This window comes from Leucopleurus acutus (assembly GCF_964270905.1).
Source record: "Leucopleurus acutus genome assembly, chromosome: 1".
NCBI lineage: Eukaryota > Metazoa > Chordata > Mammalia > Artiodactyla > Delphinidae > Leucopleurus > Leucopleurus acutus.
Genome location: NC_139142.1, coordinates 45,027,219 through 45,053,918, shown reverse-complemented (window position 1 = coordinate 45,053,918; position 26,700 = coordinate 45,027,219). Strand labels below are relative to the sequence as shown.

Here is a 26,700-nt window from a genome sequence, read left to right as displayed (position 1 = left end):
AACCAGGTGCATCCTGGGCGAGGAGGAGGAGGGGCCTGGGAGGGGCCTGGGGAGGGGCCGGAAGCGCGGCGAGAGTCCCGCGAGACCCTCGCCCGGCCTCACCTAGCCCTCGGCCGCCGAGGGCCGAAGGGGCAGTGGCTTTTTCTGACTGCTCGCGGGCGGCCGCTTCTGAAGCAGGAATTATGTTTAGAGGGGCGAGTCAGCCCAGCAGAATGTCATCAGCGCTCAATCACGCCCAGGCTACACGTTAACGCCTCCAGCTCGTGCAAGAAATAGTAATACGATGCCCTAAGGATTCTGGGAAAACAGACTGGGAACACAATGAGGGAATTTCTGTCATTCGCTCTGGATGCTTTTAAATTTGGCTAAAACAACCGCAGAGTTGGGTGAGGGAACTGGGTCTTGGAACGAGGTTGAATTTTGGCCCACCCGCCTTCTTAATAGCTGTGTAATTCGGGGCAAATTCCTCGCCTCTCTCAGCCTGTGTTCTTAACTGTTAAATGGAGAGAATTTCGGTACCCACCTAAGGATTAATAAGTAAATTCGTTTAATAGTAATCTGATAAGTACTTTACCAATAATAGCTAACCAGTGGAAACAACTGTACTGAACGTGTAAATCAAAGTTGTATCTTTCTGAAAAATAAATTTTAATGTCCAGCATTCCACCCCTTCTCTGGGCCATATCTTAAAGAATTTGAACTAGGTAGAATTTAACATGGTTAGATGACTCCAAATTTCTTTCTGTGGGGATAAATAGGGTGGGTTGGAGGATTATATCAGAGTAACTAGTGTTTAAATATGCCTGTAAACTACAGAAGAAAAAAAATTAGGCTCATAGGTCAAATAATCAAGACCACCGATTCTCAAGGATTATTTTGGCAGGCTGTAAATTAATGACTGCCCTAAATTCTCTCTCCAGCTAGGGCTTCTCTCCCAAGTTCCATACCCCCAAATTCATAACTGCCTACACTAGGCTTAAAGTAATGTACAGTGACCACCAACAAACTCAGCAATTGGGAAACTGAAATTAAAACTGAACTCTCAGGAATTTCCTGGCAGTCCAGTGGTTAGGACTCCAAGCTCTCCCTTCTGAGGGCCACAGTTCGATTCCCTAGTCGGGGAACTAAAATCCCACAAGCCTGCACGGTGCCGCCAAAACAAAAATAAAACAAAAAAACCCTGAACTCTCCCTCCCCACAAATGTCTCCTCATCTTAGTGAAAGACAATCACTGCCCACTTGGGAACAAGGGCCATGACTCCTGTTAGCCCATCCCTCCCTGTTAATCTCCACCTCTCCATCAAATGCGGCTGATTCCACAACCTAATTAGGTCTTGAAGCTGAGCTCTTTCCTCCAGCCTCTTAGTCTTATCTGGTCTATTTTAATACAATTACATAGGATTATAAAAGTACCCCCAAAAAGCCCAAAATCCCTAAACTGTTTTCAAAGTAGACCTTATACTAAACCTGAATGGTTCCTGAAAGTTTAAGATTTATTTTTAAGGGAGAGAAATAATTTTCTCTGACCATTTCAAACAAAAGGATGTTTATTTAATTTTTCTCAAGTTTTCAGACTTCCATGTTTCATTCGTCTTCTGACAGGATCCTTCACAGGCCCGTACCCAATGGCCCGGATCATCTACTCAATATTTAAAAAGGCAAAAAATAGACAATTTTCTATCCTGTTTTATGCAGTTATTTGAAATTTCTATATATTGCTATGTATTTTTAGAGAACACATGTTAATGTACTACATCTTTAACAAGAGCAAAGCATTAAATTTTAATGATGTTACAGTATCATTCTAGCAAGGCCCTAAATCTTTCAAATTCTGAAGTAAGTTTACTTTTTCCATTTTAAAAATAACATACACGAGTCATTTTGAAAAAAAGTTTCTTCATTTCTTAGGCACGGTTACTCATACAGAATCACACTTTAATAACTGAAGTCAAAATGTGCATGAAATATCTATAATCCAGCAGTTTCTGTGCTGGGCTTTTGCACATATTCAAACCAACATACTGTGAGATGTTGAATGATATACTCAGGTTTTTTTAAAACCCTTTAGAATAGGATAGATGTTTTCAAATGCTTCATAGATCTCAGAACGTTCTTTGGCACCTATAAAGAAATCCAAGTTTACATAATCATTAAAAACAATACTAAAATTTTCTTAAGACTAAAACTTCATTGTCATCTCCAGTTACTTTTAATACAATAACATCTCTTTAGGTGTACCTAAGAAGTGACACTTATTCCTGGTAAAGACAAAAGAATTTGGTGACCACAGCTACACTCCCACAAACACATACCCTAGAGCAGAGTTCTCCAGTATCAGTATGTCTTTGGCCTCCTAGGGCATAGTATGAAATATGAAATGTTATCTCTCAGTGTGTCATGAATGTGACCACAGAACATGACCTTCATCAGCACCTGTGGGCACTTAGCTACCAGCAAAAGGAACTTCCTTTGATCTACTCATGTCTAGTTAACATGCTGATTCCCTAATACTGACTGAGACAAACTATTTTACAGTTTTAAATTTCAGTATATGGGAAGGGATTATTAGAGGGGAAAACGGTACCATTGTTACCCTTAAAGTTTCAAGAGCTCTTTAATTATAACTGCTCTAGGAGTTAAGATGGATAAAAACGTGAATTAGACAGTCCCCACCCTTGAAAGAGATTATCAGTCAGCCCTACTCATATCTCTCACCACCAACCACCACTACTAACTTTCCCCTTTCAAAGCTATGCAGACACATTATGCTAAGGGTTAAGGACTGGTGGTATTTATGTTTATGTGGAACTGTCAGCTAATCGGGAAACTATTATCTGATATTATTGGGCAGGAGGCAAGGAGATTAATGAAAATATAAAAACTGTTAGCATGAAGAAAAATGGAGGTAGTTTAAGTTGGTAAAGACTCGTTCTTGAGAACTATAAACAAGGAGGAAGCCTCAGTGCGAGAGCAGGAATAAGCTGTGAGAAGTGGTTATCTGGTTGAAGGATGGGACTAGTGAGAGGAAATTACCGAAATGAGGATCACCAGATTTGAGAAGCAGGTAGAAATCAGGATTCAGAATCCAGGATGAGCTATAATAATTTAAAAAATGGAAAATAGCAAGTGTTGGCAAAGAGACTGAGAAATTGGAACCCTCATACATTGCTGGTGGGAACTTAAAATGGTTCAGCTACTATGGAAAACAGTTTGGCAATTCCTCAAAAATGTTAAAATAAGAATTACCATGTGACCCAGCAATTTCACTCCTGGGTATCTGGGTATATACCCCCTCAGATTGAAAACAATACATGAGTATGCATGTAGCTGCATATTCATTGCCGCACTATTCATAATAGCCCCAAAGTGGAAACAACCCAGTGTCTACCAACAGATGAATGTACAAACAAATTGTGGTAGATACATACAATGTAATATTATACTGCCATAAAAAGGAATCAAGCACTGATACATACTGCAATTGGATGAACCTCAAAAACATTATGCTAAGTGAAAGAAGCCAGACATGAAAGGTCACATATTGTATGATTCCATTTATATGAAGTCTCCAGAATAGGTAAATTCACAGAGACAGAAGGAAGACTGGTGATTGCCAGGGGCTAGGGTGAGGGAGAAATGGGGAAAAACTGCCTAATGACATGGGACTTTATTTTGGAGTAATGGAAACGTTTTGGCACTAGATGCGGTGGTTGCACAACATTCTGAATGAACTAAATGCCCCTCAATTGTTCATTTTAAAATGGTTAAATTCGTACTATTTGAATTTCACCTCAATAAATTTTAAAAAATTTAAGAATCAAAAATGAAGTACTTATAAGCCTAAAACCGGGGGGTGGGATAGGTAAGGGCAACAAGTTACTTATTCATTGCCAAAGAATTTACTCTCTGAGTCTCCACCCTTAAAGATGTGGGGTGGGGAGGAAGGTGAATTATTGACATGCTTAACAGAAACTCTGTACCTCTGAGGTAGGAAAAATCCCTTAAGTCTCAGCAAATTTTAATTATAGCACTAAAATTTTAGTTTCTTAAGAGATTGGTTTTGTAAACCAAAAAGTGAGTTGGGGAAGCAGTTATGTAAAACACTACTATAAAAAGACTCTCTGCCTCTGGTTTGATGGACTTTTTCAGCTTCTGGATACATCTGAACAGAACAGCTTTAATTGGGAGACAGTGAAGTATAATAGGTATAGCAAACACACACACATTCACCCAATGCCCCCCTCCCCTAAACTAAGGTTCTTTTTATATTTAATTGAGTAACAGAGTATCTAGGTCCAGCATTTTGGGTAACCATGTACTTTGGGTTTTTTTCGTAACACTTAAAAAAAAAAATCATACCTAAGAGCATTACATTTAAGCCCAAAAGAGTATAACGTTCTGGCATCCCCTAGAGAGTAGAAAACACCCATCACCCAAGAGGCAATGGACATTGAGAGTGATCATTATTTTATATCATAGAAAAACAACTCTAGACACAAAAGGGCTTTAGGGAAATTATCTAGTACAATTTTTTTATTTCCTGTGTGGGAAAACGAGGCCTAAGAAGTTGAAGTTCCCCTGAATCATGAGTATCAGCTATGAGGGAAGACCTCATGTATCCAGTGTTCTTTCCTTTACACCAAAAGTCATCAAATAAACATTGCCAGGAATTGTAAATCCCAATGAGGAGATTCAGTCAATTTAGTGAAATATCTCCTCACTGAAGTATTGGCATAAAAATTTTGAGGAAACCTAAATTGTCCCCATAGTCCTATTAATAATCAATCTATAATCAAACATCCCAATTTGTAGCACCAGACTCTGATTATATATATGACCCTTGTCTTTTACGCAAAACCTACCAGTCCTTTCCTTCAAGTAACGATGACCACCACTTTGGGGGATAAACGCCATTCCTAACTGCGGCAAATGAGGTAGAAATTCTGTGGCTGGTGCATTGGAGAAAGGACTGGCTTGAGATCAAACCATATGGGCTCAAATGCAAGGTCTACAACTAACTAGGTTTGAAATCACAGGCAGATTGTTTAACTTCTGAGTTTCCATTTCCTTACCTATAAATAAGGACAACAGCCTTCTCATAGGGTTACTATAAGGGTTACATGAGCAAGTTTTTGCAAAAAGTCCTTTGCAAACCATAACATTTAACAAGATTTAAGCCATTATTATTGTCCTAGAAGAAAGTACTTCAGGATTAGGGATGCTGGGATGGCTGGCCCACGAACACATGGCTTATTATTTGGTTCTGTAAGAACCAGTATCACGTAATTTCTCTTCTTCACCAGGGCAGGATTTTTGCCAGATGAGGGGTATGTTATATTTGCTTTGGCATCCTCAGCACCCAAAACAGTAATATGTACCTGGTAGGCACCCAAAGTTTCTTAAATATCTATCACCTGTCGCTAAGGTTTGTAAGCTCATCCCTACCCCTTAGCCAGCCCAAATATCACTTTCCAATACTACTTGGATTTTACAATACTATTCTTATACCAAGTCACAACTACACATCTTATTTTTCCAAGTGATAGCATACGCGTGTGCACGAAAATCTTACAAATTGCAAAAAACCCCAGCATTTAATCACTCAAGGTATACATTTTACAGTATATACTAAGTCACTATTAGTAGTGGATTCCCAGTAATGATTGACGGGGATATCTTGTTCTGTCTCTGGCCCACTCACTATTAAGTCTTGCCATTTTTATGCTGCCCTCTTGGTTCTTGGTTCATTTCCAAGAACCACTGACATCTAACTGATTGAGAGTGACCCTTGGTAACAAAGATCCAGCTTCTTCGTTCTTTATGCTGGAAGGAAATAAGTGTGTGAAGTACTTTTCTAAAGCCTCTTTAAATTTCATATTCCTATCATCTGGGCAAGGCATGAGAGCAAAATTTCACCTTTTTGAATGCTAGGGAAAAAAGAAGAAGAGTGGGAGGTAATAACAGCTAACGTTTACACCATGTTTACTGTACGCCAGGCCTTGTTCTTCTGCCTCCTCATAACACTTAGCAGGTAGCTTCTACGGGCACCCGACTTTTACGTATGTGGAAATCAAGGTGGAGAACAAACTCACCCAAGGTCAACACAGCCAATAAATGGTAAAGCTTGGATTCAAACTAGACAATTGGCTTCCAGAGCGCAGCCTCTTAGCCAACACACCTGCTGCCTCTCACCACCAAGAGAGTGTTTATCATTCCTTAGCTGACAAGGAGGGTTAGGAGGAAGGTGCCCAAAAGACCACACAGGCGTTTTCACAGACATCGAAAGAGCTGGGGACAGTGAGTACGAGAAGATGGTGGGCTCTGAAGCCAGGCATGTGCAGCACGTATAGCTGTTTGACATTGTTAAGGTTACTTGATCTCTCCATTGTCCTCATTTTTTTTTTTTTTTTTTTTTTTTTTTTTTTTTTGCTGTACGCAGGCCTCTCACTCTTGTGGCCTCTCCCGTTGCGGAGCACAGGCTCTGGACATGCAGGCTCAGCGGCCATGGCTCATGGGCCCAGCGGCATGTGGGATCTTCCCGGACCGGGGCACGAACCTGTGTCCCGTGCATCGGCAGGCGGACTCTCAACCACTGAGCCACCAGAGAAGCCCTCCATTGTCCTCATTTTACAAGTGAGGAGACTGAGATATTAAGTACAGCCTCACAGAGTTAACCAGAACCCACATAAAAGCCCTTACTTATCATAGAGCCTGGCACATGAGTGCCCAACATATCTTAACTCTATTACATCTCATCTTAGAAGTGAAAGTTGACGTATTTGCTGTTCATTGTATATTGTTGCAGCAGATCCTAGCTATACTATTCATTTTACCATGGTTTGAGAAAAATCATTGGTCCTAAATATCACATTAGCCATAGAAAAGCAGCACAGACCTGGAAAAGCAGTGTTAAGCTTGACCCAGGTCCCTTCGCTGTTTGCTGTCTGGGACCATGACAAAGTAGGATAGTAGAGCCTCAGCTCACTTAACCATTCATTCAGATGTAGCCTTAGACATGGTGGCTGCAGCTTTGGCACCTCAAGGGAACAAGACAATTTTACAAGGATAAATTATTTTCAAAGACCCTGCAAGCGGCATGTGATACAAAAGTTTCAAATTGCCACCCATTTGTTTTATGTACATTGGTGTTCTACAGCTCCTACCTAGGGGAGAGCTGGGATCCACTATTTCATACAGTGAAATTCAAAGTGTGTTTGTAATTTCAATACTCTAACACTTTCTAGGCAAAAGTTACTTACCCTTGTTGGGACCTTGATTTTAAAACAGCTCTGCAGAGTCTTGCCACGTTGGGCTAGACCATGGGAGCCTCTAGGACTCCACTGGATGCTCTACACGACCATCTCCAGCTGAAGTTCCAGAGTCAAGGCTAAAAGGAAGCCTCTTTGATCCCTTTCCCCAGGTGTACACCCAAAATTGGGTCCTTGAGTTTTTAACCCACTTGCAGGTGAAAAGAGTCTAGGTAACTAAGGTTAAGGAATAAGGAGCATTTGTCTCTAGGTTTGGAGCAAAAGCAACCTAAGCCATGTTGTTCTAGGTAAAGTACTTTAAGGCAATATGGCATAAACAGGGGGAAAAAACTCAATAGATGGTAATTATCCATATTTTAGTAGTAAGACATTGGCTAGCTTTTACTTCACAATACGTATAAGCAGAAATTTGGATTTCAATCAATATATCTCTTTCCGCCTCTTCACAAAAGTGATGATCTATGTCTTACAAGAGTGAAGAAATTTAGCTTTGCCTGTTCTTTGGGCTGAACGCATTAACAAATTTTAAGAGAAGTATACTGTATGGTCTTCTGGACTGTGTGTTGACAATCCTTTACTTGTGTGATTTGAAACTTCTAGCAAATGTGCACATGAAAGTTTTTTTTCCTTTTAATTTGGGGTAAGAAAGTTGGTCTGAATTAAGAATATTTAAAGAAACTTGTTCTGGTGTACCTGTAATAGGAACTTAGACTGTACTTGGCAATTTGCACTTTTAATAAGACAGTTCATAATAATACATAGCACATAGATGAAAGCATCCTTCCAAAGGTCTTGAAGTTTATTCCCTTGAGTAGGGCCTGTATTTGCCTCCAATATCTATTCTATTCCATTTACTTTGCAGACTTCTTCCCCTTCCTTCAGAACGTATAGAGGGAAACTTTATGTCAGTCACTAGGAGGTCTTAATTATTCCAGACACTATATTGGTGGCATCTGAGGAATTGCAGCTTTGCTGTATTCAAAAGGCTCTTGAATTCCAAACAGGCTTTCCCCACTTTGAAGACACATTAGATTACTTTTTAGAGAAAAGAAAACCACAAAACTTACTGAGCTTACTGAGTTCTAAAAGAAGACTTATCAACAGATACTCCGTGTTTTTGGATGCTGAGTGATAGAAAGTTTCTCAAATTAATTCAGCTAATGCAGAAATCTCAATTGGTTTTAGATGGGGCAAGATGTTATAAAATTTTAAAGTTTATTTGGAAGAATAAATATTTGAGAGGAGCTAATAAAAGAGAAGTAAACTGGGGATATAAAGAGGGGAATAAAGAGGGGAAACTGGCCCTATCAGATATAGAGACCACTAGAATTAAAGCACATTTATAACCACAATATAGTATAAATATAACAGGATTATCATAGCATATTTCTGGAGCAAAGGCAGGACTGGAGAACAGACCCATATATAAAAATAAAGGTCAAAAGGAGTCATCACAAGTTAATAATGAGGAGAACATGTAGTTTTAAGATGTCTAGCTAGCTGTTTGGGGGTGGGGTATAATCAATGTGGCTCGTACCATATAAACTTGGTATTCATCCTGGTACAGGAGACTAAAATGTGGAAAAAGTCAGACAAAATAAGGCAAAAATAGTAAACTTCAGTAGAATGGTATGGAAAAGAGTCTCCGGGAGAAGCAGAGGAAGATGGCCGAAGAGTAAGACACAGAGATCACCTTCCTCCCCACAGATACATCAGAAATACATCTACACGTGGAACAACTCCTACAGAACACCTACTGAACGCTGGCAGAAGACCTCAGACCTCCCAAAAGGCAAGAACCCCCCCCCCCCCCACGTACCTGGGTAGGGCAAAAGAAAAAAGAAAAAACAGACAAAAGAATAGGGACGGGACCTGCACCTCAGGGAGAGAGCTGTGAAGGAGGAAAGGTTTCCACACACTAGGAAGCCCCTTCGCGGGCGGAGACTGCGGGTGGCGGAGGGGGAAGCTTCAGAGCGGCGGTGGAGGAGAGCACAGCAACAGGGGTGCGGAGGGCAAAGCGGAGAGATTCCCGCACAGAGGATCGGTGCCGACCGGCACTCACCAGCCCGAGAGGCTTGTCTGCTCACCCGCCGGGGCAGGCGGGGGCTGGGAGCTGAGGCTCGGGCTTCAGAGGTCGGATCCCAGGGAGAGGACTGAGGTGGTCGGCGTGAACACAGCCTGAAGGGGTTAGTGCGCCACGGCTAGCTGGGAGGGAGGCCGGGAAAAGTCTGGACCTGCCGAAGAGGCAAGAGGCTTTTTCTTCCCTCTCTGTTTCCCGGTGTGCGAGGAGAGAGGATTAAGAGCGCCGCTTAAAGGAGCTCCAGCAACGGGCTCGAGACGCAGCTATCAGCGCAGACCCCAGAGACAGGCCTGGGACGCTAAGGCCGTTGCTGCCGCCCCCAAGAAGCCTGTGTGCAAGCACAGGTCACTCTCCACACCTCCCCTCCCGGGAGCCTGTGCAGCCCGCCACTGCCAGGGTCCCGTGATCCAGGGACCACTTCCCCGGGAGAAGCACGGCGCGCCTCAGGCTGGTGCAACGTCATGCTGGCCTCTGCCGCCGCAGGCCCACCCCGCACTCCATAACCCTCCCTCCCCGCTGGCCTGAGCGAGCCAGAGTCCCCGAAGCAGCTGCTTCTTTAACCCCGTCCTGTCTGAGCGAAGAATAGACGCCCTCAGGCGACCTACACGCAGAGGCAGGACCAAATCCAAAGCTGAACCCCGGGAGCTGTGCGAACAAAGAAGAGAAAGGGAAATCTCTCCCAGCAGCCTCAGGAGCAGCGGATTAAAGCTCCACAATTAACTTGATGTACCCTGCCTCTGTGGAATACATGAATAGACAACGAGTCATCCCAAATTGAGGAGATGGACTTTGGGAGCAAGATAGATTATTTTTTCCCCTTTTCCTCTTTTTCTGAGTGTATATGTGTATGCTTCTGTGCGAGATTTTGTCTGTATAGCTTTGCTTTCACCATTTGTCCTAGGGTTCTGGCCGTCCGGGTTTTTTTTTTTTTAACTTAAGTATTTTTCTTATTTTTTATTTTAATAACTTTATCTCACTTGATTTTATTTTATCCTTTCTTTCTTTCCACTTTTTCTCCCTTTTATTCTGAGCCGTGTGGATGAAAGGCTCTTGGTGCTCCAGCCAGGCATCAGGGCTGTGCCTCTGAGGTGGGAGAGCCAACTTCAGGACACTGGTCCACAAGAGACCTCCCAGCTCCACATAATATCAAACGGCGAAAATCTCCCAGAGATCTCCATCTCAACACAAAGACCCAGCTCCACTCAATGACCAGCAAGCTACAGTGCTGCACACCCTATGACAAACAACTAGCAAGACAGGAAAACAGCCCCATCCATTAGCAGAGAGGCTGCCTAAAATCATAATAAGGCCACAGACACCCCAAAACACACCACCAGATATGGACCTGCCCACCAGAAAGACAAGATCCAGCCTCATCCACCAGAACACAGGCACTAGTCCCCTCCACCAGGAAACCTACACAATCCACTGAACCAACCTTAGCCACTGGGGACAGACACCAAAAACAACGGGAACTACGAACCTGCAGCCTGCGAAAAGAAGACCCCAAACACAGTAAGATAAGCAAAATGAGAAGACAGAGACACACACAGCAGATGAAGGAGGAAGGTAAAAACCCACCAGACCTAACAAATGAAGAAGAAATAGGCAGTCCATCTGAAAAAGAATTCAGAATAATGATAGTAAAGATGATCCAAAATCTTGGAAATAGAGAAAATGCAAGAAACATTTAACAAGGACTTAGAAAAACTAAAGAGGAAACAAGCAATGATGAACAACACAATAAATGAAATGAAAAATACTCTAGAAGGTGTCAGTAGCAGAATAACTGAGGCAGAAGAACGGATAAGTGACCTGGAAGATAAAATAGTGGAAGTAACTACTGCAGAGAAGAATAAGGAAAAGAGTCTCAACCATTTACTTCAAGAATTTTAAAAACCTTCTTTATGTAAAAATAAGTCACCTGGAAAAAGTCACAAATAAAGTAGTTACTTTCGATATTATGGTGAACTCATACAAATCCTTAGTGAAAATAAAAACAAAAATAAACAAATGGGACCTAATTAAACTTAAAAGCTTCTGCACATCAAAGGAAACCATAAACAAAATGAAAAGACAACCCACAGAATGGGAGAAAATATTGCAAACAAAGCAACCGACAAGGGATTAATCTCCAAAATATACAAACAGCTCATGCAGCTCTATGTCAAAAAAAACAAACAACCCAATCAAAAAATGGGCAGAAGATCTAAACAGACATTTCTCCAAAGAAGACATACAGATGGCCAAAAGCACATAAAGAGCTGCTCAACATCGCTAATTATCAGAGAAATGCAAATCAAAACTACAATGAAGTATCACCTCACACTGGTCAGAATGGCCATTATCAAAGTCTACAAACAATAAATGCTGGAGAGGGTGTGGAGACAAGGAAGCCCTCATACACTGTTGGTGGGAATGTAAATTGGTACAATCACTATGGAGAACAGTATGGAGGTTCCTTAAACTAAAAATAGAACTACCATATGACCCAGCAATCCCACTCCTGGGCATATATCCAGAGAAAACCAGAATTAAAAAAGATAATGTACCTCCCCCAGTGTTCACTACAGCACTATTTACAATAGCCAAGACACGGAAGCAACCTAAATGTCCATCGACAGAGGAATAGATAAAGATGATGTAGTACATAAATACAATGGAATATTACTCAGCCATAAAAAAGAATGAAATAATGCCATTTGAAGCAACATGGATAGACCCAGAGATTATCATACTAAGTGAAGTAAGTCAGACAGAAAAGGACAAATATCATATGATAACACTCATATGTAGAATCTAATTTTACAAAAATGATACAAATGAACTTATTTACAAAACAGAAACAGACTTACAGATATCAAAAACAAACTTATGGTTACCAAAGGGGAAACGTGGGTGGTAGAGATAAATCAGGAGCTTGGGATGAACATATGTACATTACTATACATAAGATAGATAACCAACAAGGACCTACGGTATAGCACAAGGAACTCTACTCAATATTCTGTGATATCCTATATGAGAAAAGAATCTGAAAAAGAATGAATATATATATATGTATAACTGAATCACTTTGCTGTACACCTGAAACTAACACAACATTGTAAATCAACTATACTCCAATAAAATTTTTTAAAATTTAAAAATTAAAATAAAGAAAATTTTAAAAAACTAAGTAGACAAGAAAGGAGTAAGTTATGTACATACTATTTACAAAAGATAAAATGCTATTTACAGGATATGTTGAAAAGTGATCAATTTCTAGTTCTGAGTACCAGTGAGGTTAAAGCAGTGAGATCACTTTCACTTATGTAGTTAAAGTTTTCTTTTGTACATTTTTGTTTTGAATGCTGATGAGGTTCGTAAAAGACACTTAAGAAACATTGCTGGTAGGAATGTAAATATGATATAGGAGAACTATATATATATACAGTTCTATGTATATATATATATAACCCTTTTTAAAACAATTTAGTAATTTGTACTAAGAACCTTAAAAATGGTCCAATCCTTAAACAAAAGTTCAATTTCTGAGCATTTACACTAATAAAATGATCCCACACATAAAAACAGCTGAAGTTTTGTGTCATTTATAAGCAGCAAAGAAAGAACATATAAACACCTGACAATGGGAGAATAAGTTTGATGGAATAACGTGTTAGAATGGAGGTCGGGAAACTTGGATCTGCTGGCCAAACCTAGTCTGCTGCCTGATTTTTGTATAGCCTGTGAGCTAAGACTGATTTTTATATTTTAAATGGTTGGGGGAAAAAAAAAAAAGAAGAAGAGGAAGAAAATTACTTGATATATGTAAATTAAACGAATTACATTAAAATCACACCTCAGAGCCTTTTCCTTTATGTGATGTCTACGGCTACTTTCACAATAAAATGACAGGGTTCAGTTGTTGTGACAAGAGACTCTACTGCCCATAAAACCTAAAACATTTAGTATTTAGCCCTTTGCAGAAAAAGATTTGTTGACCCTTCTGTTGGAACACTATTCAGCCGTCAAAAGCCTTCATTAAGAGTTTGTAACAATGAGTTAAGCTACATATGTTATAATGTTAAAAGGCAGGATGTAAAGATGTATATACATATCAAAGTGACATAAAAACATGGAAAAAAGTTATATTGTTTGACTATTGGGGCCAATGGGTGATGCTATCTTTCTTTCTACTTTTCATTTTTTTTCCCAGGTATTCTAAAATACCAAGAATTGCTTTATAATAGTGCATAAAGCTATTTAAAAGGTAAAGCAAAGCACACACATAGCTATTGAATTTTATGAAAGTCAGAATCTTAGAACTTACCTGTCAACACAACTTTTCCAGATACAAAGATAAGCAACACAATTCGTGGTTTTACCATTCTGTAAATAAGGCCAGGAAACAGTTCAGGTTCATAACTGTTAAGATATAAAAGAAAAAGGTTAAAAATAGCACTATTCAACTACTTTCTCATAATATTTGAGACCCAGTGTGTACTGAAAAGCAGTTTTCAAAAGCTTTTTTACCAAAAACCTTTTGACCATCTTGATAAAAGCAGTCTTGAGTGTCCTAGGTAATTTCTGTGGCCGTCAAGAATAGAATTCATTTTTGGTCATAAATATTTTTCCAAGTGAAAATCATTTCACTTGGAAATGAAATTAAAATTAGAAATTAAGCTATAGATCAACATAATTTAGGACATCAGATCTAATGTTTTAAGATCTTCTTAGTTAAATATTCTCCATCTGTCAAAAAAAGTCTATCAATAAAAATACATAACACATTTTCCAAATTTTCCAAGTTCTACAATAATGAGCACATTTTGTATGTATTTATAAACTCCTAAAGTTAACATTTTTAGTGGATAGGACCTAAAAAAATTTCTAGACCACTGTAATTTGTCTTTGGACAGATGCCGTATAAAGAAAGAAAACTAAACCATCCCAAGTTTTAAATATTCAGGATTTGTTCCTATACATAGTAACTCACTCATATTTACTATTAAATGTAAGCTGGTTTCTCTGAGGAACAAAGGATGATTGGGCTAAGAACTGCTTCCCCACACTCCACCAGAGAGAAGAGGAGAGATTCCTAGAAAGGCCTGAGAAGCTTAAAAAAGAAGTCAGTAGTTAAGAAGAAGTTGATGAAATAAAACTATTCTCAAAACAATGGCTAATGGAGATATAAGAAAATGAAGAAATCTGAGAAATGGAGCACTATATATAATACACGTGAATTTTTGCACTTAAAGGGTGAGTCCAGGTCACAAAGAAAAACTCCATTCCATTCTGCAATGAATAAGACCCACACCACAGCAGATGTGAAACTTCTTATTGGCACCAGCAAGATGTATCACAGTGGTGAGGCTACCTATCTGAAGTATGTGGAGGTCATTACGGGTGGACATGTCTTCCTGGGACATAACTCTATCTTACTGCAGAAAGCCTGTCAGGACTTCTACCCACAAACCACTTCTGGACACTGGGGACACAATGATAGTAGCTGGAGCCCTGGGAAACTTCTATGGGAACTACAAGGTTCGAGCCAAGAAAGTGAAGTCTGGGGCACAGAAGAAATGTTTCCATCTAATCTTCCAGCCAAATCTTACGACACTAAAAGGGAAAAGAGAAAATAAAAGTCTTTGGTATGTAAATACCTGTAAACTTCCCTAGACTGGGAAAGGAAACAGACATCTAGGTCCAAGAAGCACAGAGACTTCCAAACAGGATCAACCCAAAGAGGACCACACCAAGACACACTGTAATTAAAATGGCAAGAATTGGGACTTCCCTGGTGGTCCAGTGGTTAAGAATCTGCCTTCCAGTGCAGGGGATGTGGGTTTAATCCCTGGCCAGGGAACTAAGATTCCACATGCCGTGGGGCAACTAAGCCCACGCACTGCAACTACAGAGCCCTTGTGCCGCAACTACTGTGCCCATGCGCTGCAACTACTGAGCCCATGCACTCTGGAGCCCGCATGCCAGAACTAGAGAGAAGCCCATGCACCATAACAAAAGATCCCGCATGCCACAAGGAAGATCCTGTGTGCTGCAACTAAGACCTGATGCAGCCAAATGAATAAATAAATAAATATTTTTTAAACTGGCAAAAATTAAAGATAAAGAGAGACTATTAAAAGCAGCAAGGGAAAAGCAACAAGTTACATACAAGGGAACTCCAATAAGGCTATCACAGCTGACTTTTCAGCAGAAACTCTGCAGGCCAGAAGGGAGTTGCACAATGTATTTTAAATGATTAAAGGGAAAAAGCTACAACCAGCAATACCCTACCCAGCAAGGCTGTCATTCAGATTTGATGGAGAGAGCAAAAGCTTTACAGACAAGCAAAAGCTAAGAGATCAGTACCACCAACCCAGCTCTACAAGAAATGCTAAAGGAACTGCTTTAAGTGAAAAAGAAAAGGCCACAACTAGAAATGTGAACATTACGAAAGGAAAAAGACCCTGGTAACATCTTTCCCATGTTCAGAAAAAGTTGGTTCCAAGAAAGATAGACAGGAGGTGCAAGGCTGAGGATCTGGAAGATAAGATGAAGCATGAGTTGAGAGACTCTTAAAAATGAAGGTTTTACTATGAATCTATGAGTTATTCCAAGATTGAAGAAAGAAAAGGACACATAAAGAGGCAATATGTCTTGCGTGGGGGACTTCCCGATGTACTCAATGGGTACCTCCTAGGCACTTAATAAGCCTACGCTGAAGAAAATTGAGGCAGAGGAAAAAAGAAAATATAATCAAGGGGAAAATAAATATTGCCTGAAAAGTATCATAAAAGCTAAATCTCAGAATGAACAAATTTTTTTGGAAAGTCAGGGGAAGAAAAAGGCAATTTTTAACTTCTGTCTAGGTCATGTCTCAAAGGAGAGCTAACAAATGTCAGCTCACAAATGCTAGAGAAAGCAGAGCTATGTGATCCCTCTCTACTCTATTAAACAGAATGATTGCTCAAAGGCAAAGGGACGGAAAAGTAGAATGAAAGGACTTCAGTTCAAGCTAGATCATGAAAATTTAAGAGCATCTGTGACTCGAAGGCAGTTCAAGTGCCCTGGCCCAAGTGTATATCCCAAGGGGTGGCGGCATTTGGTGTTTGTCAGTCACCCTCCATCACGGCTCTCTGAGGGCCTGAGCAGGCTGGGAGAAGCACCGAAGCAGCTGAGGGAGGAGGAGGCGCATTTGCTGTTGAGATGGAGACGTTACGTGTGAAGAAGCCAGGCAGCCTAGAGATACTCCCAAAGGAATATGAATCCGTGAAAGAAAAAACAATAGTGGGGGCTACAGCTACACACAGAAAAAGAAAACCCTTGAACAAACTCAACAGGACAAAAACTAGATAGGATTGTCTTCTGAGAACGTGCTACGGCCATTCTTTTTTTCATCTTCTCTCCAGCCCTTTCTCCCCTCACCAGCTGTCAGCCCTTCCTACTTACCTCATCCATGTCATACCCCTTGCTCTTCTGGCCACTGCCATCACGCCCCAGCCAGATTTGTTTAGAAATCTATACATCAGGGGGTCTCAAGATGTGGGCCTCTGGACAGCAGCGCTGGCATCACCTGTGAGCTTGTTAGAACTGCAAATTCAAGCAGAATCTCTGCCTACCACAGCCCAGGCAGGAATGTGTGTTGATAAGCTGTCCAGGTGATTACTATGCAATTTAGTTTTGAGAACCACTATTGCAGAAGATTGGACATGCATGGTAACCAGTGAGGACTTAGGTATAGCATCTTAACCTTTTCACTTATTGTAGTTTTTTTAAAAATTATATTTCTCTGAAAAATACATTATATAAGCAGCCCATAATAGAACTTTAATAACTTGGGAAACTCAAAGTTAAGTTATGCAACCATCATACCTACTGAACTGCTGATGGGATAGCACCAAACCTTCCAGCCTAATAGGAAATCTCACATCACAGCTTCCAACCATGTTCTGAATTTTAAAATCGAGGAATCTGGCAGGAAAGCCCAGCTTCTGCACCACACGAGCATACTTTCTTGCTGCAAGTCGAGACTGCTCTTCGCTGGGGAACGGCAAATGTAATTAAAGATGTCTTAATCACTACGACTGCTAACTAGCTGGGCTTTATTCACACACTTCCCTGATTGTATTTTTAGCATATGTACCATGCTTATCTTTCAGTGTATACTAGGAAGCTATAGACTTTGAGGAGAAGGACCTACCTCCCCTACTTTTGTCCCTAGCACCTAGAAAAGGGTATGGTACAATGTACAGTTGTTGAACTGAATCATAAACAGATTTTTGTCTTCATTTGCCATCTTTCACATATAAGGTAGTTTTTTCTTTTACTTGTTTTAAGTGTTATTAGATGAAATTAACTATTCCGCTGGTTCTCAGAAAGTGTCCTCAGGCCAGCAGCAGTATTACCACCTGAGAACTTGCTAGAAATGCAAAGTCCCAGGTCCCACATCAGACATGCAGACATTCTGGGGTTGGGGCCCAGCAATCTATGTCTTAACAAGCCCACCAGTGACTGTGATGCTCACTAAGGTTTTAGAATCATGCTTCTGGTCTAAAGGTGTGTACCATTTCGATGGGAACAGCAGTAACAAAAATAAGGACACATACATACATACAAAAAAAAATCAACACGAGGAAGTAAGTTATGTGCCAGCTGAGTGGCATAGATAGGATGCCAGCACTTGGAACTTTATGGGACAAATTATATACTTTAAAAAAAAACATGAAAATACCTCAAAATCTGCCCAATGTTGCTCAGGTTTTCTCACACAATTGTCATTCAACTCATACTCAATATGAGAAAGAAATAGATTCATCCAACTGTGTGGCTATGTTCTTCTAAATGTTTGTCCTACTCCACCCTTAAATCCATGGTAGAGAATGTGAAATCCTGAGATCTGGGGTTTATTTTTCATCAGATACTTTTCAATGGTCACTGCCAAAATAAAAACAGTGAGTAGCAGGGGTTGCCAAACAGGGGCAACACCTGATGGGTGAATCCTATGAATTCCACCCACTCTTACGGGTTATCCCCACCTTGAAGTTGAAAATCAGAAGTACGTTAAAGAAAAGCCAGATTGAACTTATTTGCCTGGACGAAAGGGAGCGAGCGGTAGAGTCTCTTTCCAATCTAGATGTGTCACAACACTGTGCCATTTTCACATCACCTCATTTCATGTTGATTCTCCTCATCCATTACCAACTCCTGAAAAGTCCCTAGCAAGGCCGTGTCCCCAAGACAGCAGTGAAATAAGTGGTTTCCATTTTGAAAAACCACATTTTGCCTAAATGACCCATTACATCTCCCATAGTGCTAATATTTATAAGGTCAAATTTCAAGAATTTGCATAGGCTTATAGTTTCTTGTATCACACAGAAATTCCCATTCAAACAACTAACAGTTAAAATCTACATACATTTTCTTGTACAAATATTAGAAAAGAGGTTAAGAACCTTGAAATTTCACCACCAGTGGTAATTACCACTGATAAATTTGGCTCCTCTGCACTTTTCTGTGCAAAGGCAGGTATCCTGCACTATGCAAACTCTGATTATTGCAACTAAAGAGAATACGTTTGGTTAAATTTTTGGAGATAATTCTGATATCTCTTATACTAACCAAACTTTGACAACTCTCTATCCAAAATTCAACAACCAGATAGATTTGGATAACAAATATTTCTTATAATCTGAACTCACCATCCAAGCTTTCACTATCAGATTTTGGGAACCAAATAAATTCAGATAGGAAACAAAAACTCATGAATTAGGGAAAAAACACTCATGAATCTGTGTGTTCTCCCCTCCCACAACTTATCCTTCCAACTCAACATACTATACATGGCTAAATAATTTTATTTTATGATTTATTCAAAACTGTATTGCTAGAAATTTGTTCCCTCTGCCCCTGTTTTAAACAATGCTGAAACGAACATCCTTGTAGTTATCTTGCAGAGTTGTCCAAAAATGACTTAAAAATGGAGATTTCTAGGTCAAAGGATACACAGATCAACAGAAGAGTAAGGCCACAAACTTACTCAGACACAGGTAAAGAACTTAACATGTAAAAACAGGTGGAGGAGAAATACAGCAAAATAGATTCTTCTATAAATGCACTGGGACACTGACTGGGCATTTGAAAAAAATGATCTTATACTGAAGTAAAATTCTAGACCTGCTCTGCCCAATATGGTGGCCACTAGCTACATGTGGCTATTTAAATTAAAATCAATTAAAATTAAATAAAAAGTTCAGTTCCTCTGTGGTATTAGCTTATTTCAAGTGCTCAAAAGTCACATATGACTAAAGGCTACCACATTGGACAGCACAGATACAGAACATTTCCATCATCCAGAGAAAGTTCTAGATGAGTCAAAACATTAACCTCCTTTCTTCAATACAAAGCAGGACCTGAAAGAAACCAGAAAAATATATGGAGGTCAATACTTATGTCATGTTGTGTGTGGAGAACGCCTTCCTAAGCATGAAGCCAAACACTGAAACCATAAAGAAAAAAGCTGGATAGACTAACCGTACACACACAAAATTAAATTGCATTAAAAAAACCCATAAAATACCACTAACATTAATATGGGAAAAATATTTGTGGTATAAAATGGTGAAAATACTTAAATACCAAAAGACAAATATCTCCATAGAATATTGGGCAAAAGATACAGTAGGTAGTTTATATGCTTATGAAAAGTTAGTCTCACTACTAAATCAAAAGAAATGTGATTAAAACAACTTTTTGCCAATCAATTTAGCAAATATAAAATACAATATTAACACCCCCTGTTTACCAGAGAAAATGAACACTAGACGCATCTCTCGAGCGAGGAGAAATTGGTACTATCTTTCAGGAGGATAACTTCCTACTCATCCTCCAACACTTAGAGGGAAGAGCAGCTCTCCCACTAGTTCTATGGTGAAAGGATCTACATCAGCACATGGCTACCTCTGCATGAGATCCAGGAAAGATGAGCCTGTAAGAGATTGCCTCCTGAGTGAATGCTCAAGGAGCGGTCAAGAAATGTCTAATTTCCCTCCTGTAAAAAGTTCTATCCATTCTTCTGCCTGCAATGAGGAAAATACACAATAACTTCTTTCCCAGGTTTATAACAGGCTTTACCACTACTATAGCCTTTTTTTTTCTTTTAAAATATACCTTAGAAACAAGTTGTAATAGCCTAGTAAAGCCCCCTTCACTATGGGGGACTGTAAAGTGGGATATAAGTCCGTATTATGAGGCTGAATGTTTTTAACCCCAAATTTGGCATTTCATGAATTTAACTCCTTAGCAAAGTATTTTGCTTCTACGATGTGTTTTAGAACCTTAATGCCACCCTTCCTTGTTTTACATAGTGAATTATTTGTCTGGTAGTGCGGGAGGACGGCTTCTCTTACCTTCTGGCTCCTGTGCAGACCATTTTCCCAGAGCTAAATATCAGGGCTGTAGTCCTGGGCTCTCGGATCCTCATTATGACGGCGGCAAACCTCTACACACAGAAGCCAAAAGGACAATTAGCCTCTGCTAGGGGTTAACACTATTCCAGCTGACCAGCTGGGCTGGACATGAAAACAGTGTTGAATAAATTGAAATTTAATGGGAAAACTAAAACCTGTCTGGGTCTATTCTCCCACGTTAAGGTTAACAAAACGATCATGATTCTAAAATGTACATACTTAGAAAAAACAGGTAAGAATAATAATAGTAAAGCTAAAATTTAAGTACCTGTTACGTTTCAGACCCTATGCTAAGAGCTTTATAGGTTTTATCGCATTTAACCTCATGACAGGACTGAGCTGAATCCATTATAATTCCCATTTAGTGCACAGGGAAACGAAGTGGTTATTTAACTTCCAACATTATACAGGAAACAGTTAAGTTGAGATTTAAAACCACGACTATCAGACTCCATGCTTTTTGCTTTGATATACTTTTCTTTCAAAGACTCTTTGAGAAAAAAAAAAGTATGGAGCATGTTACAGCCTTGCCAAGACTCTAGAATGTACTAAAAAGCAGCCAAAATATAGAACAGAATACATATATTGATAGGCGTTCTGAAGATGAATGACAAAAAGTTGATTTGTCAAGCTCTTGCCCGCCATAGTCCTCAATGTGGTCCCCAGGCCGGCAGCACTGGTAAGTCCTCCAAGTGTTGCTGACGCAGGGGAGGGCTGAGAACCACTGGCCTGCCACATCGACTTCCCCCATTAAGCTGGGAAGGAAACTGGGGTGGGTACCATGCAAGACCAAAGTTCCATGGGTTAGAGACACTCCACAGGACAACAGATCACTCCAAGGCCAGACTGGCAATTTCAGATATGAAGTGTTAACAGTAAAAGAACCCTGAGTCAGCACTACACAGAGCGGAACAAGGACCATTAATGTTTTCTAGGTGTTCACTAAAAAGGTAGTGCTCTCACCTGGCATTCATTTTGTTAAATTCTTAAGGCAGCTTAAGTGCCAAGTCAGAATTTTTCTGGCTGTCAAGTCCAAGTTTGGACAGATTGTGTATACCAAACTGAGAGGAGAGCAGAGGATGGTAGAGAATAAAATATGCTTAAAATGTTGATTGCTCAATAATGTGGTCCATCATAGCTACAGCCATAAAAATCCTAGCTCATCATTGCCTTTCTGTCCTCATCATAGCCGGCTACATGAAATATAAATAGGAAAGCTTAGCTGCATTCGGTAACACTCAGGTAACACTTCAGAGGTCAGCAACAACACTACACAACAGGAAAAACAAATACTTAATCCATAAATAGTTGATGTTGGCAAGGTCCTCTGGGTTCCGACTAATATGGCCTTTTTCATCTAACTCCATAAATCCTCCCCCACCCAAGACAGTGAACTTTTTCCCAGCAGGGACCAGGCCTCACTCATCTTTGTACTAAGTACAGAGCCCACCAAATTGTTAAATGTTGATTGAATTAACAAATCCACTTCCTAGGTAAATAGACCATTGAAAATGGGATGCCTGGCCTTGGGAGGACACAAAAAAGAATAGATTTTATTAAACTCTGACGGAAAACAAAAAATCCCTGAATCTTACACTTGAACTTTACACTTTAAACAATTGAGCTTTCTCAGGTAAGAGAAACTGTAAATGGAAAAATACACAGGTGTCAGGAGATAGCACAAAAATTAGAAAAAATTATTTCCAAGAATATGATGACATTGTAAGAAAGTTAGCATTTCCATAGTCAGGTTGAAAATAGTCATACTGAAAGGTTTTTCTGAATGACAAGGGAAAGAACTTTTAGGAACTGCTCAATAATTACTGTATTCAGCACAGAAAATGAGATTTTTTTTTATAAGTTCAAAACAGAGAATGAGCCGATTAAACTTGTGTTGCCCAAAGCTTTTCACTAACAAATTTTTTCTTTTTAAAAAATAAAAACAAAGGAATGAGTCAATATCATGATATATGAAGGAAAGAAAATCTAAATAGAACCTAACTGGAAAAAATTACTGGGAAATCTTACCTTTGGGTTATATTCTGCATTTTTTGCATGCAAAGCTATTTTCTTCAGATCCAATTTACAGGCCAGGTTTACAGTGGAAACTATATTCCTAAAGAAAAAAGTCAACCTATGTGATGAATTGGGAGATTGGGATTGACATATATACACTAATATGTATAAAATAGATAACTAATAAGAACCTGCTGTATAAAAAAATAAAAATAATAATTAAAAAAAGAAATAAGTCAACCTAAGTTATACCAGATATGAAAAGTAAAAAATAATTAAAACGTATTAACTTCCTCATTTCATAGGTTTGGGTGACTTCCTGGGGGAGAATTATTCTAAATGTGAAATGTATAATAACACATTTAGTGGTTAAGACTCCTCGCTTCCACTGCAGGGGGTGCGGGTTTGATCCCTGGTCGGGGACCTATGATCCCACATGCCACAAGGCCAAACAAACAAAAAAAATAGCTTTTTCTAAAATTTCCTGACTAGCTGACTAAAATTAAGCTTTAGACCTTTTTCAAAATGTCTCAAAATAGAAATCACAATATCAAATCAACTTGCAAATCAAATTCAATTTTACATCTTTATATCCTTTGTGTTATTCCAACTCCAGCCACAATGTTCAACTACAGTGCTTTACTATAAACAATACAATCCTTCAAGAATGTGTATACTCACCTTTAACTCCCTCTTAGGAGATCAAGAGTTACTGCTTCATTTTACAGATAACCAAACTGTCTAAAGTCCATTACGAACTAACAAAATCAAGGAAAATGACATCTGAAATTCTCTTCCCTACACTATTATCATCCCATTCAGGAATATATTGATGAAATGTGTACTCAGAAGCATCACCCATTTAAAACAACAACAACAACAACTTACTGTAGTTGAGGCACAATTCCAGAACATCCTGAAACAGGGGTCACTGGCGTCATGGGAGTTATGGATGCCAGAGGCAAGGAGTGTGGTTTCTCAGGAGAGGGCTGGGCTGAGTCAGCATCACCAGCATCACCAGGGTGGAGATGTGAATGGGAATTTGACCCACTGCTGCTGTTTAAGGCCAGGTCAACGTCCTGTTGGCTGGGTAATGGCAACCTACTTTGCCAACTTTTAGTTTTACAATTTTCTTCAGTTTCATGCTTGCTTCTAATGACAGTCTGTTCTTTATTCTCTTGGGTAAGCTCATCTGGTAGGAAGCTAAGATCCACAGATGAGAAATTGCCAGATGTTTCGGTGACTTCTTCAAGCTGTGAATTAAACATAGTCTCTGGATTGGATGAATTAGGTATGTACACATCATAAGGCACAATTGGGCTGAGCAGGGGTGATCTGGGTGGAGCAAGGTCATCCTAGGCCATTCCCAAAACAGATAAACAAAACACAACAAACAGAACATCATGTCACACCAAAGGGATGCCACCTTGGCTGGCAGGCAGTGTGTTCACAATGAGGCAGTTCAGGTAGCTTATATTCATGCCCTGCTCTTTCCACAAAATATCATTAAAATTCTACTGTAGGGTTACAACACTTAACGAAAACAGGAAAGTATATCTTAAAATGCAGAAAAAGCATTTTTCATAAAATGTTTTCCCTACTTTGGTTAGACCTGTAGTAAGTTGCCACTCTAAATCCAATTTTGTAACTGAGGCAATTTGGCAACCATGCTCTAAACTGTGTGTACTTTGAAGAGTACAGATTTTCTGTACTCCTTAAGTTGATTTAAAGATTTTTTTGGAGTTTTAAATTCGTATTTTAAAGAGAAGAGCAGTAAGTGAAGGAAGCTGAGGAGATAGCTTTGAGTTGCTAATCAAGCCTCCACAAGGAGCCATCTTTATTTCTTCTAGTCAAAGGAAGGAAAAGAAATCATTCCATTTACGTGAATGTGCAATAGGGAAAAAGTTATTGAAATTTAAATGGCAAGACTAGTTTAAATCAATGTATTATACTTCCAGTCCAGGGAAGGCTGCTCAACTTCCATTATCATCAACCGAGGGAAAGAGGCGTGCAACTGAGGGAAGCAGCTAATGTAAAATTCATGGCCTTTGTTATGGAAAAAAATCCTTGGTACATATATTACCATCCACTTCACCCAAGCTGCAGGTCTGGATTCTAGATTTTGACCACTGCTGGCAGGATAACCTCATCCCTTAGAAGATCATACTTCTGACAATTGAACAGTCACCAGTGCCTTGTGCTGCATCTTCTCCATCACAAAGCTATTTAGCTAGTGTCTGGCTAGATCCTGTTGAATTGTGCTGTTACCACAAGTCCAGCAGATGGCAGGGGTGACTAAATGTTAGAAGAAAACACTTAAGAAGAATGCATTTATTCTCTGGAAATAAGATTTGACCTTATTTCATTTTGAATTATGTTATTAGTCTCTAACTCCCTCCACCCCCATCCCACAGATGGGCCCTGAGGGACACTGAGGTGGGGACAATGGCCCAGATTCCTCTCCATTGTTTTTTTGGCTTCTTCTGTTCTAGCCAGAAAAGATTCCATCAGCCAATTTACACTAAAGCACTAGTACCTGCAACTATCAGTGTCTCCCCTCCTTTCTCCCATTATGGCATTTTAGCAGGGTACAAAGCCTCCACCCAAAGAACTAAACTTCAACAAGGAATTTAAGGCAATGGCAACAAGATATCAAAGGGGAATGTTTTATGGCAGTGGAACCCTGACAGCCTCCTTTCGGGAGCATATGCTTACAGAGTATTCCCTGCATCCTTGGCCTTATACCTGAAAAAACTTTTTGTTAAACTGTCTTTGCAGAGTCATTAACTCATCTTTCTCAGAACCTTTCCAGCGTGGGCTCTCCTTTTGCAATGTTAAACGCTGTGGGACTTCACTATTTCTACCTCATTGCTAATCATTGTCTATTTAAAAATCCGGGGACTTCCCTGGTGGCACAGTGGTTAAGAATCCACCTGCCAATTCAGGGGACACGGGTTTGAGCCCTGGTCCAGGAAGACCCCACATGTCGCATAGCAACTAAGCCCGTGTGCCGCAACTACTGAGCCCACGTGCTGCAACTACTGAGGTCCGCACCTAGAGCCAGTGCTCCGCAACAAAAGAATCAACCACACTGAGAAGCCCGTGCACCACAACGAAGCGCAGCCCCCGCTCACTGCAACTAGAGAAAGCCTGCGCACGGCAACGAAGACCCAATGCAGCCAAAATAAATAAAATTAAAAAAAAAAAAAAAAAGAATCCGGGGCTTCCCTGGTGGCGCAGTGGTTGAGAGTCCGCCTGACGATGCAGGGGACATGGGTTCGTGCCCCGGTCCGGGAAGATCCCACATGCCGCAGAGCTGCTAGGCCCGTGAGCTATGGCCGTTGAGCCTGCGCGTCCGGAGCCTGTGCTCCGCAACGGGAGAGGCCACAACAGTGAGAGGCCCGTGTACCGCAAAAAAAAAAAAAAAAAAAAAAAGAATCCGACACCACCCCGCCAGCCGAAAGTTTTTCCCTCGCTTTTCTTTTTGAAGACTCCTTCCTCTCGTTTCTACAGTTCTTAAATTAAAAAACAAAACCCAAAAAACGTAAGAATCACAAACTGAAAGAAGCCACAAGTGCCTCCAATTTGTATTCATACTACACCAGGTTCGAGCACTGTTGGCAACCTTGGGTAAGTTATTTCAACTCTCGAACCTTCTATGTTTTTCAACTGAAAGACGGGGATAATCAAGCCCACCTCCTAGGGTCGCTAGGAGTTTTACGAGAGATAAAATAAAGGCAGAATCCTTAGTGCGCAGCACCCAGCGCCCAGCAATGGGGCGGGATGCGGACCCTGACTCTGGGACCGTGGTGGCGGCTTCCAGGCTCACCTGGGTGGCGCACCGGGCCAGGAAGAGCTCCAGGAACGTTTCTTCCCCCTCCAT

At 40.2% G+C, this 26,700-nt stretch overlaps 1 protein-coding gene across 1 annotated transcript; it reads right to left on the bottom strand.

Annotated features, from left to right (window-relative positions):
• Positions 1-2,044: 2,044 nt before the first annotated feature.
• TBPL2 (TATA-box binding protein like 2) lies at positions 2,045-26,700 on the bottom strand (the record flags this gene model as incomplete). Its single annotated transcript, XM_082833684.1, has 7 exons — positions 2,045-2,121; positions 13,664-13,758; positions 17,209-17,376; positions 20,742-20,833; positions 22,830-22,917; positions 23,706-24,172; positions 26,647-26,700. The coding sequence occupies 7 exons, from the start codon at positions 26,698-26,700 to the stop codon at positions 2,045-2,047; spliced, it is 1,041 nt and encodes a 346-aa protein (XP_082689810.1).